Raw genomic sequence first — 14,519 nt, 5'->3', positions numbered from 1 at the left:
CACCAAACCTGAACCCAATCGAGATTGTTTGGGGTGAGCTGGACCGCAGAGTGAAGGCAAAAGGGCCAAGAAGTGCTAAGCATCTCAGGGAACTCCTTCAAGATTGTTGGAAGACCATTTCCGGTGACTACCTCTTGAAGCTCATCAAGAAAATGCCAAGAGTGTGCAAAGCAGTCATCAAAGCAAAAGGTGGCTACTTTGAAGAACCTAGAATATAAGACATATTTTCAGTTGTTTCACACTTTTTTGTTAAGTATATAATTCCATGTGTGTTAATTCATAGTTTTGATGCCTTCAGTGTGAATGTATAATTTTTATAGTCATGAAAATACAGAAAAATCTTTAAATGAGACGGTGTGTCCAAACTTTTGGTCTGTACTGTGTAATATATATATATATATATATATGTGTATAACTGGGTGGTGTTATTATATACCATATATATTTATGTACTTTATTAAGCTATACTTCACTTGCCATTTATATATATTTATATATTTTGATAAATAACCATTTTGGTAATCTTTAGTCATCTTTTTATATTATACCATTCTTTGCTGCCTTGTATTTAGTTCCATTAAATGTTACACTAGTGGTCATATATTTACCTGGGGGAACTACAAGCAGGATACTTGCCTTATATACTATTGGGGTCCAGACTCTCCATCCTTTTTCTTCTGTGGTGTGTCTTTGATTTTATTATTGTGTGTATTTACCTTTATATGTCTTTATTAAAGTTTTGGCAAATTCTTACTTGGGCTATGTGTTTGTTTCTTTGCCCTAATTTGGTGTGAGACATGGAGCATCTGAATCACTGGCAGTGACCGCTCTAAGCTGGTGCCGGGTATAACAGGCAGGTAGTTAGCAACTAACTGCCTGTATTTTTGTTTTGTTTTGTTTTTTACTATGGGCCTAAAAAAAAAAAAAAAAAGTCCTGGACAACGTCTCTAAGTATGAAGTTAAAGTTTGCGAAGTTTGTTCTATAAGTGCAGAGTTGAGATGTGATCACATGCATTTAGAGGTCAATGGGAAGCCATGTTGTACACCGAAAATCATGGATTTATTTTGAAGAACAGTAGAATACCCAGAAAATATGCTTCTGGAAATATAGCTGAAGATTTTGATGTTAATAATATCTGTGTCACCGCTTTTCTTGGGGGATTCATGTAAAAATCCAACCTGTTTCCCACAAAGGCACTGTACGTAGGACTGTCTAGCAGCCCTCATAGATATTGCATTTTTGGTGGATCTGGGACCTAAAATGTTTATGTCTCCACCAAAATCATATGTGAAAGCTGATATATAATGAAACATTGACACTTGTGGGTGATAGGGTAAATGTGGAGGATACCTTGTATAAAGTGTGTCTGACCATCACCCCTGACTGCTAGCAGATCAGACATATATAACTACAGTATGACAGGCAGTACTGGAGGGACACCTGACACCAATGAGAAAATAGGTTGCGAGAATTTTCTTTAATTAACATAGCAAGTGAAACTTCTAGGGTTGCATTCCAGATTTGCATGTTTTTAAATATCTAATTGGTTTATACAGTAGATGGTCATTTATGGGCAACTTTGTGATCGGTTGGGAACAAATACACTGCTCAAAAAAATAAAGGGAAGACTCAAATAACACATCCTAGATCAGAATGAATGAAATATTCTCATTGAATACTTTGTTCTGTACAAAGTTGAATGTGCTGACAACAAAATCACACAAAAATCATCAATGGAAATCAAATTTATTAGCCAATGGAGGCCTGGATTTGGAGTCACCCCCAAAATTAAAGTGGAAAAACACACTACAGGCTGATCCAACTTTGATGTAATGTCCTTAAAACAAGTCAAAATGAGGCTCAGTATTGTGTGTGGCCTCCACGTGCCTGTATGACCTCCCTACAATGCCTGGGTATTCTCCTGATGAGGTTGCGGATGGTCTCCTGTGGGATCTCCTCCCAGACCTGGACTAAAGCATCTGCCAATTCCAGGACAGTCTGTGGTGCAACGTGACATGATGTCCCAGATGTGCTAAATCGGATTCAGGTCTGGGGAAAGGGCGGGCCAGTCCATAGCTTCAATGCCTTCATCTTGCAGGAACTGCTGACACACTCCAGCCACATGAGGTCTGGCATTGTCCTGCATTAGGAGGAACCCAGGGCCAACCGCACCAGCATATGGTCTCAGAAGGGGTCTGAGGATCTCACCTCGGTACCTAATGGCAGTCAGGCTACCTCTGGCGAGCACATGGAGGGCTGTGCGGCCCTCCAAAGAAATGCCACCCCACACCATTACTGACCCACTGCCAAACCAGTCATGCTGAAGGATGTTGCAGGCAGCAGATCGCTCTCCACGGCGTCTCTAGACTCTGTCACATGTGCTCAGTGTGAGCCTGCTTTCATCTGTGAAGAGCATAGGGCGCCAGTGGCGACTTTGCCAATCCTGGTGTTCTGTGGCAAATGCCAAGCGTCCTGCACGGTGTTGGGCTGTGAGCACAACCCCCATCTGTGGACGTCGGGCCCTCATACCACCCTCATGGAGTCAGTTTATAACCGTTTGTGCAGACACATGCACATTTGTGGCCTGCTGGAGGTCATTTTGCAGGGCTCTGGCAGTGCTCCTCCTGTTCCGCTTTACACAAAGGCGGAGGTAGCGGTCCTGCTGCGGGGTTGCTGCCCTCCTACGGCCCCCTCCACGTCTCCTGGTGTACTGGCCTGTCTCCTGGTAGCTCCTCCAGCCTCTGGACACTACACTGACAGACACAGCAAACCTTCTTGCCACAGCTCGCATTGATGTGCCATCCTGGATGAGCTGCACTACCTGAACAACTTCTATGGGTTGTAGAGTCCGTCTCATGCTACCACGAGCGTGAAAGCAGAACCAACATTCAAAAGTGACCAAAACATCAGCCAAAGAGCATTGGTACTGAGATGTGGTCTGTGGTCCCCACCTGCAGAACTACTCCTTTATTGAGGGTGTCTTGATAATTGCCAATAATTTCCATCTATTGTCTATTCCATTTGCACAACAGCATGTGAAATTGATTGTCAGTGTTGCTTCCTAAGTGGACAGTTTGAATTTACAGAAGTTTAATTAATTTACTTGGAGTTATGTTCTGTTGTTTAAGTGCTCCCTTTATTTTTTTGAGCAGTGTATATTCCTTCCATTCACCAAACAGCTGCACTTTAGGGTTTATCATTTGGCTCCTGCGACGATCAGCTGATCATGCTGGGTCAGCTCCTGGCACCCCCAGGTAACTTATGATTTTGCCAGAGGACGCCATGGCCTATCAGGCAACGTAGTACTTCATGGCAGCTATCCAAAAAGGTCCAAGTCAGAAGTCTTGAGTCCACCAGAAAGGAAGCCACTCATACATTTCTGACTTACAGAGGTGGGTCATGAGTGGAGTAATCACTAACATATCATCAAGTGTATATGCAAAAGAGAGGTAACTTTTAACATTGAAAAAATGTGAGAGTGTTTGCATGCATCCTGGGTGCTGCAAAGCCGATCTGCCCACATTAATGGTAAGATGGAGGAAAAGACAAGATCGCCACCCCCACCAAACCAATAAAATGGCTGTGTAGTTCTTTAAAAGATAAGTTCATTCCTTCCAGAATGACGCACTTTGGGGTCTTGAGGAGCATTGGGGTATGAGGATGCACTTACAGCTCCTCGGATACCGATAAATTTCGAACTAGCAGAGCACTCTCCTGGTCGATTGCCAGGACAGTGGGTGTACCAGAGCAAACAATCCGCTAGTTAGCAAGGAGAGGACACTGCTATGTAGGTAATATAGCAGAGGCTGAGGAGCTGTAAGTGCATCCTCATGCCCCAATGCACTTCCAGACTGAATTTCAAATCACAATTCCCCTTTGGAGTAATAGATGGATCAATTAATTTATCTTTTAAAGGGCTACAGATACACATTATTGATTTTAGTGGCTGGTGGGGTGTTAAGCGGTGTGGGGGGGGGGGGTGATAACATTTCTGAAAGGCTCCCTTTAAAGCCAGCCTTAATATGTATATCCACTTTTTATGTATATTGCAGAGGTTGGCCAACAAAAACATGTAATATTTCTATATTAATAAAAAGGTGTATTTACTGCACGTCCCTCTGAGGGGTACTGTGTTCCCCATCTAAATGGAGTATTGAAAAGGAATGGCCGTGTATGTGTGACCAAGTCTCTGGGAATGATAGATGTAGACAATGCAAAGCTGCTGTATAAAGTTTATAAATGTTTTTTCATGGGCCAATTCCCGTAAGTAATGTGGTATAAAACTCTATGGTAATCAATCTTTCATCTGAATTAGCCCATAATACATGCAGTGTACAATGATACTCCAAACCCAGTGTTAGAGGAACGTATCATGCCTTCAAACAGGACCACAAACCAGAAGCAGTTATAGACTACTGACCATACTAGAAAAGGAAGCACTAGGCATATGACTTAAACTTGAGGCCTGGAAAAAAAAAAAAAGTAGGAGTTGTCAACAGAAATTTCCGTATAGCATACATTTAGCGACTGGTTTCTAGGTATAACACCTTAATTGTTATAGAATAGTGTGAAATATGATGTTGCTTTATGAATTATACACTGTGTTCCAAATTATTATGCAAATAATATTTTCACAGATTTTCCCAAATTACCTATATGAATTGCAGTCATTGTAATTTTCCAGTCAAATAACTATTAGAGTACAATTGAAAGGTTTTTGTACAAACTGCCAATGATAACAGTATATTTTTTAAAAAATAAAAAACTCAAACTGCACTCAAAATGCATGTTCCAAATTATTATGCACAGCAGAGTTTTCAACCTTTTCATTTTAATAAAGAACAAAAAAATGGTCATTTTTGAAATTATAAGCATTAGCAGGTTATTACAAACTGAAATCAAACAGTTTTCAACTCAAAACTTTATTCTAGGTGATGTTACATTTGCACATAGGACCCCTTGTTCGAAAGGAGCTTCTGAACTCTCTCGTCCATTGAATTTGTCAGGTTTTGGATGGTTTCTGCTTCAATTGTTTTGCATGAGGACAGAATACCCTCCCAGAGCTGTTGCTTAGATGTGAACTGCCTCCCATCATAGACACTCCTTTTGATGATGCTCCAGAGGTTCTCAATGGGGTTGAGGTCAAGGGAGCATGGGTGCCACACCATAAGTTTGTCCCCTTTTATGCCCATAGCAGCCAGAGATGCAGATGTGTTATGTGCAGCATGAGACGGGGCATTATCATGCATGAAATGATCTCGATGGTCCAGATGGATGGAGTGAAGGATGGCTGGTTGATGGACACCCCATGCAAACACGGCTACGGCGCCAACAAGGAGGAGGTGGAGTAATGTTTTGGGCTGGAATCATGGGAGAGAGATTGTCAGCCCTTTTAGGATCCCTGAAGGGGTAAAGATGAACTCCATAATGTATGTTGAGTTTCTCAAACAGCACTTCCTTCCATGGTTCAAGAAGAAGAACCGTGCATTCTGCAGCAAGATCATTTTCATGCATGATAATGCCCCGTCTCATGCTGCACATAACACATCTGCATCTCTGGCTGCTATGGGACAAACTTATGGTGTGGCACCCATGCTCCCTTGACCTCAACCCCATTGAGAACCTCGGGAGCATCATCAAAAGGAGTGTCTATGATGGCGGGAGGCAGTTCACATCTAAGCAACAGCTCTGGGAGGGTATTCTGTCCTCATGCAAAACAATTGGAAGCAGAAACCATCCAAAACCTGCCAAATTCAATGGACGAGAGAGTTCAGAAGCTCCTTTCGAACAAGGGGTCCTATGTGCAATTGTAACATCACCTAGAATAAAGTTTTGAGTTGAAAACTGTTTGATTTCAGTTTGTAATAACCTGCTAATGCTTATAATTTCAAAAATGACCATTTTTTTGTTCTTTATTAAAATGAAAAGGTTGAAAACTCTGCTGTGCATAATAATTTGGAACATGCATTTTGAGTGCAGTTTGAGTTTTTTATTTTTTAAAAAATATACTGTTATCATAGGCAGTTTGTACAAAAACCTTTCAATTGTACTCTAATAGTTATTTGACTGGAAAATTACAATGACTGCAATTCATATAGGTAATTTGGGGAAATCTGAGAAAATATTTGCATAATAATTTGGAACACAGTGTAAAGTGCTGTGATAATTGATTAAGACACAACGAGGACCACAAACATAAAGTAGGGTGTAGGTAGTTAGATAGTCCACTGTCTTATATATGGAGATTTCAGAATTGACAACTGGGTGTTACCAGTAGAAGGACAATGAAACTGCCCAATCAGTGTTGTACCAGGCTATGTAAGGACACACACCCAAAGGAAAAGGCAACACCCAGCTGTCAATTTCTTCATGAATTCCCAGTAGGAGAAGCAGGGGAACGGCACGATGTAGAGTTACTAGAAAAGCTACTCCAAAAGTGTAATTTCGTAGAAAGTTCAAGCATTTACTAAGAAAGACATGTCTCTCAAGCCCATGGCTCTGAAGCTCATTTATTGAGCTGCTGGTGTCTACATTCAGATTACAGTGTGTGAACCTGGCAGAACTCCAGCGCCCCCCGCCGTGTCTTCATTCTTGGTGTAACATTCCTGGGGGTTCAGATAGTACTGCCTTTGTGATTAACCTGTTACTTGCTGCATGTCTTCTATACTGGACTTTTTACGACAGAAAACCATGCAAGTGAGGCGGAGGGCTGATTTCAGGGGACGGAGTTGACATTCTATATATAGCTGATGGAAGAATGCCAGGCTTGCTTTTATCAGCTACACACTGAGCGGTATAGAAAGGGACATCTGTTCTAGGGGCTCAACAGTACTAAACTCGTACATCAGTGCCTGTAAGTGTAATTACTGGCCTCGCTAGGTAGCTGAAACTGTTGTTAATAGAACAGTATTAATGAGTGTTACTCTATAATAGGAATGGTACTGCGGGCAACAGCTGGGGATTATATCACAGGAAAAGAGAAGCTAAAACCTGGGCAGCCACAAGCCGGCATTACAAAACCTGGACCTATGGTAACAATCAGCGCTTTGAAATGAATCGGACTATAAAATCTCAGCTGATGACAGCAGTGTGAACCGAGGAACTGCTTGGAGAACGCTTACCCTGTGATCTTCTCTCAGAGCCACCTGGGAACCTTGCTGCCCTCTCCGGCCATAAGATCTGCCATCTGGGATACTGAAAAAGGGATCACGGCCAAAAGGATCAGAGAAACTTCTCATCATCTGTCTCACATGTTCTTGGTGTGCGGTGAATGGATCCCTATAAAAACGGCAGGATTATCGTCAGTGGCAATGTATAAACTACAAGATGTATGAGATCAGTGTGCTTTTTATATTTATTACTATAAATATAATTATTTTTCCTTATGTACAGATACAGCGGGAGAAATAAGTATTAAACATGTCATCAATTTTCTACGTAAATATATTTCTAAAGGTGCCATTTATTTATTTATTTTACTCACTTATATAGCGCCATTAATTCCACAGCGCTTTACAGACAATATCGGAACTGTCCCCATTGGGACTCACAATCTACATTCCCTATCAGTATGTCTTTGGAGGAGTGTGGAAGGAAACCAGAGAACCCAGAGGAAACCCACACAAACACGGGGAGAACATACAAATTCCTTGCAGATTTTGTGCTTGGTGGGATTTGAACCCAGGACCCCAGCACTGCAAGGCACCAGTGCTAACCATTGAGCCACTGTGCTATTGACATGAAATTCTCATCAAAGAAATCAAACCATAGATGTCCATAAATTATGTGTAATAATGATAAATGACACATGGGAAAAGTATTGAAAATGCTTAATGAAATTTATTTAATACTTTGTACAAAAGTTTTGTTGTTGATGACAACTTCAAGATGTCTCCTGTATAGAGAAACTAGTCACATGCATTGCTCAGGTGTGATTTTTGGCCCATTCTTCCACACAAACTCTTCAAATCCTGAAGGTCTCGGGGCTCCTTCTCTGAACTCTGAGCTTTAGTTCCTTCCATAAATTTTCTATTAGATTCAGGTCAGTTGATGGCTGGGCCATTCTAGCAGCTTTATTTTCTCTTTCTCTAAAACCAATTGAGTTTCCTTCCCTGTGTGTTTGGGATCATTGTCTTGCTGAGATATCCACCCTTGTTTCATCTTCATCATCCTGGAAGATGGCAGCAGATTTTTTTCAAGAATGTCTTGGTACATTTGTCCATCCTTCCTTCAATTATATGAAGTTTGTCAGTGCCGTATGCTGAAAAACAGCCCCACATCATGATGTTCCAACTTTCAAACTTCACTGTTGGTATGGTGTTTTTGGAGTTATACGCAGTGCCTTTTGGCCTCCAAACATGGTGTGCATTATGTCATCCAAAGGGTTTCATTTTGTTCTCTACTGACCAGACTAGATTTTCCTAGTATTTCACACGCTTGTCTAAATGTTGTTGAGCAGACTTGCATGATTAGCATGCATACAGGCCATGGAGGTTAAGGGCATTACTTATAGTTTTCTTTGAAACAATTTTAACTGCTAATTCTAGGTCTTTCTGTAGCTCTCCACAAGTGGTCCTTGGCTCTTGAACAACTCTTCTGAAAATTCTTTTCACTTCTGTCAAAAATCTTGGTGGGGAACACCTGGTCGTTGCCTGTTTATGGTGAAATTATGTTCTTTCCATTTCCGGATTATGGCCCCAACAGTGCTCACTGGAACCTTCAGTAGTTTAGAAATTTGGACAAAATTACTGAAAACTTCAGTGTGCATAACTATTCGCCCCCTAAAGTCAGTACTTTGTAGAGCCTCCTTTTGCACCAATTACAGCTGTAAGTCGCTTTGGATAAGTCTATATGAGCTTTCCACAACTTGCCACTGGGATTTTTGCCCATTCCTCAAGGCAAAACTGCTTCTTCAAGTTTGTTTCCTCTGATGAACAGCAATCTATCTTCATGTCTGACCAGAGATTCTCAATTGGATTAAGGTCTGCGCTTCGACTAGGCCACTCCAAAACATTTACACATTTCCATTTAAACCACTCAAGTGTTGCTTTAGCAGTATGCTTTCGGTTATTGTCTTGTTGGAAGGTGAACCTCCATCCCAGTCTCAAATCACTGGCAGACTGAAACATGTTTTGCTCAAGAATATCCCGGTATTTCGCACCATCCATCTACCCCTGGACTCAGTCCATTTTCCATGTCCCTGCTGCCGAAAAACTTCCCCACAGTATGATGCTGCCACCACGTTACACTGTGGGGATGGTGTTGTTGGGGTGATTAGCTGTGTTGGTTTGGCACCAGACATAGCATTTACTTTGGTGGTCAAAAATTTCAATTTTGAACTCCTCTAACCCCAGCACCTAACTCCATACATTTGGGGAGCCTGAGTTTACCACATGTGTTTTGGAAAAACTCAAAACAAGCCATACAATTTGTGTAAGTATAGGCTTTTTTCTGCCCACTTTTCCATAAAGGACACCTCTATGGAATGTAAGGCTTATAAAGCTCGTGTGGACAGATAGACCAAAGATAACCCTGAAGGAGCTTCGCAGAGTTATGTGCTGCCTCTCTGATTAATGCCCTCCTTGTCCTGGCTGAGAGTTTTGGTGGGTGGCCCTCACTTGGTAGGTTTGTTGTGGTACCATGTTCTTTCTTTCATAACCCAACCCTGATTTATGCTTCTCAACAACTTTGTCCATGACTTGTTTGGAGATCTCCTTGGTCTTTATGGTGTTTGGTTAGTGGTGCTTCTTGCTTAATGGTGTTGCAGCCTCTGTGGCCTTTCAGAAAAGGTGTGTATATCCTGACAGACCATGTGACATTTAGATTGCACACAGGTGGACTTCCTTTCATTAAGCATGTGACTTATGAAGGTAATTGCTTGCACCAGAAAATTTTTAGGGGCTTCATAGCAAAATGGGTGAATACATACAGTTGTGCTCAAAAGTTTACATAACCCAGCAGAATTTTTCCTTTCTTGGCCTTGTTTCAGAGAACATGAATGATAACAAAAAAAACTTTCTCCACTCATGGTTATTGGTTGGGTGAAGCCATTTATTGTCAAACTACCGTACTGTGTTTTCTCTTTTTAAATCTTAATGACAACCAAAAACATCCAAATTACCCTGATCAAAAGTTCACATACCTCAGTTCTTAATACCGTGTATTGGCCCCTCTAACATCGATGACAGCTTGAAGTCTTTTGTGGTAGTTATGGATGAGGTTCTTTATTTTCTCAGATGGTGAAGCTGCCAATTCTTCTTGGCAAAAAGCCTCCAGTTCCTGTAAATTCCTGTGCTGTCTAGCATGAACTGCGCGCTTGAGATCTCCCCATACTGACCTCAATATCATTGAGCCACGAGACTGAGATAGCCACTCCAAAACCTTCACTTTGTTCTGCTGTAGCCAATGACAGGTCGACTTGGCTTTGTGTTTTGGATCGTTGTCATATTTGAACATCCAAGTACGTCCCATGCACAGCTTCCGGGCTGATGAATGAAAATTTGCCTAAAGTATTTGCTGATAAAATGCTGCATTCATCTTTCCCTCAACTTTTACCAAGTTTCCTATGGCCTTTGTAGCTCACACATCCCCAAAACATCAGCAATCCACCTTCGTGCTTTACTGTAGGAATGGTGTTCCTTTCATCATAGGTCTTGTTGACCTCTCTACAAATGTAACGTTTATGGTTGTGGCCAAAAAGTTCAATTTTGGTCTCATCACTCCAAATTACCTTGTTCCATAAATTTTGAGGCTCGTCTCTGTGCTGTTTGGCATATTGTAGTCGAGATACTTTGTGGCATTTGCGCAGTAATGGCTTTCTTCTGGCGACTCGACCATGCAGCCCTTTTTTTTTCAAGTGCCTCCTTATTGTGCATCTTGAAACAGCCACACCGCTAGTTTTCAGAGAGTCCTGAATTTCGGCTGATGTTATTTGTAGCTTTTTCTTTGCATCCCGAACAATTTTCCTGGCAGTTGTGGCTGAAATCTTTGTTGGTCTACCTGACCGTGGTTTGGTTTTTACAGAGCCCCTGATTTTCCATTTGTTAATTACAGTTTGAACGCTGCTGACTGGCATTATCAATTCCTTGGATATTTTTTTGAATCCCTTTCTTATGTTATACAGTTAAAGTACCTTTTCCCGTAGATCCGTTGACAATTCTTTTGCTTTCCCCGTAACTCCCAATCCAGAAACGTCAGTGGCTGGATGAAAGACGCAAGAGTCTGTCTGGATCCCAGAGACTCACCAGCTTTTATGCACACACCCTGATTACAAGCAAACAGGTCACAGGTGAGGATGTTACCTTTAGTAGCCATTCAAACCCATTTGTGTCAAATTCTGTGCATGTTATCAGGCCAAAATCACCAGGGTATGTGAACTTTTGATCAGGGTCATTTGGATGTTTTTGATTGTCGTTAAGATTTAAAAAGAGAAAACACAGTAGTTTGACAATAAATGGCTTCACCCAACCAATGAGTGGAGAAAAAGTTTTTTGTTATCATTTATATTCTCTGAAACAAGGCCAAGAAAGGAAAAATTCTGCCGGGGTATGTAAACTTGAGCACAACTGTATGCATATGCCAATTTTTAGTTATTTGATCCCATAAATTTAAATTTACGCCTATATTTTTCTCACTTCACCAACGTAGACTATTTAGTGCTGATGTATCAAACGCAAATCGGATTACAAAAATATTTAAACACAGGTTATAATGTAACAAAATAGGCAAAAAGACAAGGGGGTGAATACTTTTGCAAACCACTGTAAATGGGAAAAAAATGGGGTTTTGGTGCTGAAAAATCTGCTGCAAATACTCAGTGTGCACATACCCTAACACACAAAAGGTGCGGTTCAGTTGTTCAGCGTAAAGACAATATGGCTATATGGGAAAGCAGTACAGTGCTCCAAAGATGACGTATGGGGAAGGGGAGACACCTCCACTAAGTAGCGTATTCATAACCTCAAACATCATCCTATTTTAAATACCAGAAAATAGAACCTTCAAAGAGCATGAAACAAATGAAAAAACACACAAAATAAAGAAAGAAATAGATGCATTGTTGATATACAAGTTGATTATCCACAACACGTATTAAAAACCACACTGAAGACTCATACAAAAAAAGAAATCATGTAAGCAGGCAGAGGGTCATTGAGAAACAAAGTTTATGGACAACTGCCCAATGAATTAGATCAGTATCTAGAATGAACATACAATAAAAGGTGTCATTACCAGACACTATCAATATACAAAGCGATACGTGTGTATAAATGTATGTATAAACAGCAGAGAATGTACTAATAATGGATCCCAACCTTCATGGTGTCCCAACAGATGTACAGTACACTATACCAGATTGATATAGCAAATGTAAGTAGAACTGTATGTGCAGAGAAGTGATGAAAGGTTAAAAGGCAATGTGCAGGACACTTCATAAAACAATACAGACCCAGTTTCTTTGGTGTAAAGTTCCTCTGCTCCTCTGCCTCACACTCCAACTCATGTTTCGCAGCGTGCTTCCTCAGGGAGTGACATCACCTTTCTGCAGCACGTGTGACTTTTTACAAATCCTATTCAGATATGGCAGAAGGATTTTCTCACTTGCAGAAATATCTCTAACTAATCTTCTGTACATGACCATACCCTATAACCTTTTTTTTAATTTCTCAATGTGTTTCATTAAAAAAAAGGAAAAGCCTCTTATGAAAGAAAAAAATATCCCTGGAAATCACAGATGCAAGAAAATACTGACTAAACATGTGGCGGCTCTATATTAGATTACCGTGTTGCTTTTCTCAGACAAGTGATAATTAAAAAATTGTGACGAATATATTTTTAGTAGGTGCAGACTCATGGTTCCAAGAACCTGTGACAAACATGTCCAGACATGAAATCTGGTTTATTTTAAGGTAAACGCTATTTAATTTCCAAAGCCATATAAAACCTGGCCCTTAACACAACTTCACTTTGTCATAAAATGTAACCTTGCTCACAAGAATAATATCATTATCACTGTACCCAGGATGGGTTCAGTCCTAAAAAGATCAGCTTTGGTTCCTGATTCAAAATATTTTGTAGCATTTTTTTTTGCCAAATTAAAAAAAGAAACATTATTACATGTAAAATAAAGAAAGCATTTACACTAATTGGCCACATAGGAGCAAAATTATATTTTTTTGTCAACTAGAATTGTCTGTCAGTAGCCCTGCCAGGGTAGTGTGGGTACAATAGGAGGGTGCACAATGGGATACATAGTGTTGAGGGAAAATTTATTTTGGGGGTGACCATAAAGCAAAGTGAAATATGTAATTTAGATGCTCATGAAAGATTCTGTTTGGTCCCCTGGACATTGACACTTCTGAAATAATGCAAATAGATGAGTTGTAAGGGAAGATTAAATATGGATGCTTAACCTTATTCTCATGAATTTGCAAGGAGTAGTGCCAGAATTAGTGAAGGGAAGCCAACGAAAAGACCGGGCAGAGACTTTACCATAAGAAATATTTATTCCCTCTAATACTTGGCTGAAGTTTTGAAAGTCTACAAAGTTGTTTTACAAAGTGTTCATTTACATAAAAACAAAAAAAAATGTTACATCAAAGCCTGAAAGAAAACGTTACATAAGAGGAAGACGGTGTGGCGAAATGATTAACTACAAACACAATATATCAAAGAGTAATTTCATATGATCGGTCACATATTGTATCATTCCTTCATAAAAAGATGCCTGGCAGAAACTGCTGTATATCGTACATTAAAGCTGTCCAAGAGATTTCACACAGCACTGGCCAATTTTCCAACATACCACTGAAAGAATAATGAGATTCCGACACAGACTTGAAAGAAAATCAATTTTAAGGAACATTCATCCAGCTGATGATGTCATGAAACCATCAATGCAGAATGAGAATATGTTCCAGGGCTCAATCCTCTATGATTGTCCAAGGAAATGCAACTGGTTTAGGTAATGTAAAGCTGGACTGAGCATAGCCCCACTAAATAAGGAAAAGGGGCCGACAAACTAAAAAGAGTCAGCACAACCTGAATGTTTTCCCATTAAAAGTAAATATACCTTAAATCTTTGGCTGCTTTACCATATATGTTAATAGGTTTTCCTTCTCTTGGGGAAATATTCTAAACTATTCCAATATACAATAAATACCCTTTCCAAGCAAAATAACCTGTAGGTAATCCTCCTAGCACTACCCTGTTATCTCCAGCCCTTCCCATAATACATTGATTGTTCTACACCTATGGGTTCTTCAGAAGCTGTGCCCTCTCAAATACATACAAAATGCTATTCACGATTTATTAAATGCTTCAATCTATCTTGATAGAGTTTACTTTATTATACTATTGTAACAACATGGCCTTATGCCATACTGACGGCAGCCGGTGGAAAAAAAATTAGCTTCAATTGTCTGTCATGGAAAGGACACTTCTAATAATTGGGCCAACTGACTAAAACTGATACTATAGAGTTATAACCCGCGTAAGGTTTTTTAAGTGGCACAATAAC

The 14,519-nt window shown here is 40.3% G+C and overlaps 1 protein-coding gene across 2 annotated transcripts in view; it reads right to left on the bottom strand.

Moving 5' to 3' along the window:
- MLF1 (myeloid leukemia factor 1) overlaps positions 1-14,519 on the bottom strand; it is a 47,730-nt gene that overhangs the window by 23,688 nt on the left and 9,523 nt on the right. Inside the window, exons 2-3 of one of the 2 annotated variants that reach the window (XM_073674790.1) lie at positions 7,123-7,279; positions 4,422-4,466 (exon numbers count right to left, since the gene is read on the bottom strand). In XM_073674790.1, coding sequence (XP_073530891.1) covers positions 4,422-4,466; positions 7,123-7,279 — 202 coding nt within the window. The remainder of the gene's footprint in view (positions 1-4,421; positions 4,467-7,122; positions 7,280-14,519) is intronic. The other variant, XM_073674791.1, reaches the window with a different exon arrangement.

This window comes from Phyllobates terribilis, unplaced genomic scaffold (genome assembly GCF_046119375.1).
Source record: "Phyllobates terribilis strain yellow unplaced genomic scaffold, ASM4611937v1 Scaffold_3__8_contigs__length_932513732, whole genome shotgun sequence".
Taxonomy (NCBI): Eukaryota; Metazoa; Chordata; class Amphibia; order Anura; family Dendrobatidae; genus Phyllobates; species Phyllobates terribilis.
This window is presented reverse-complemented; position numbering and strand designations above follow the sequence as displayed.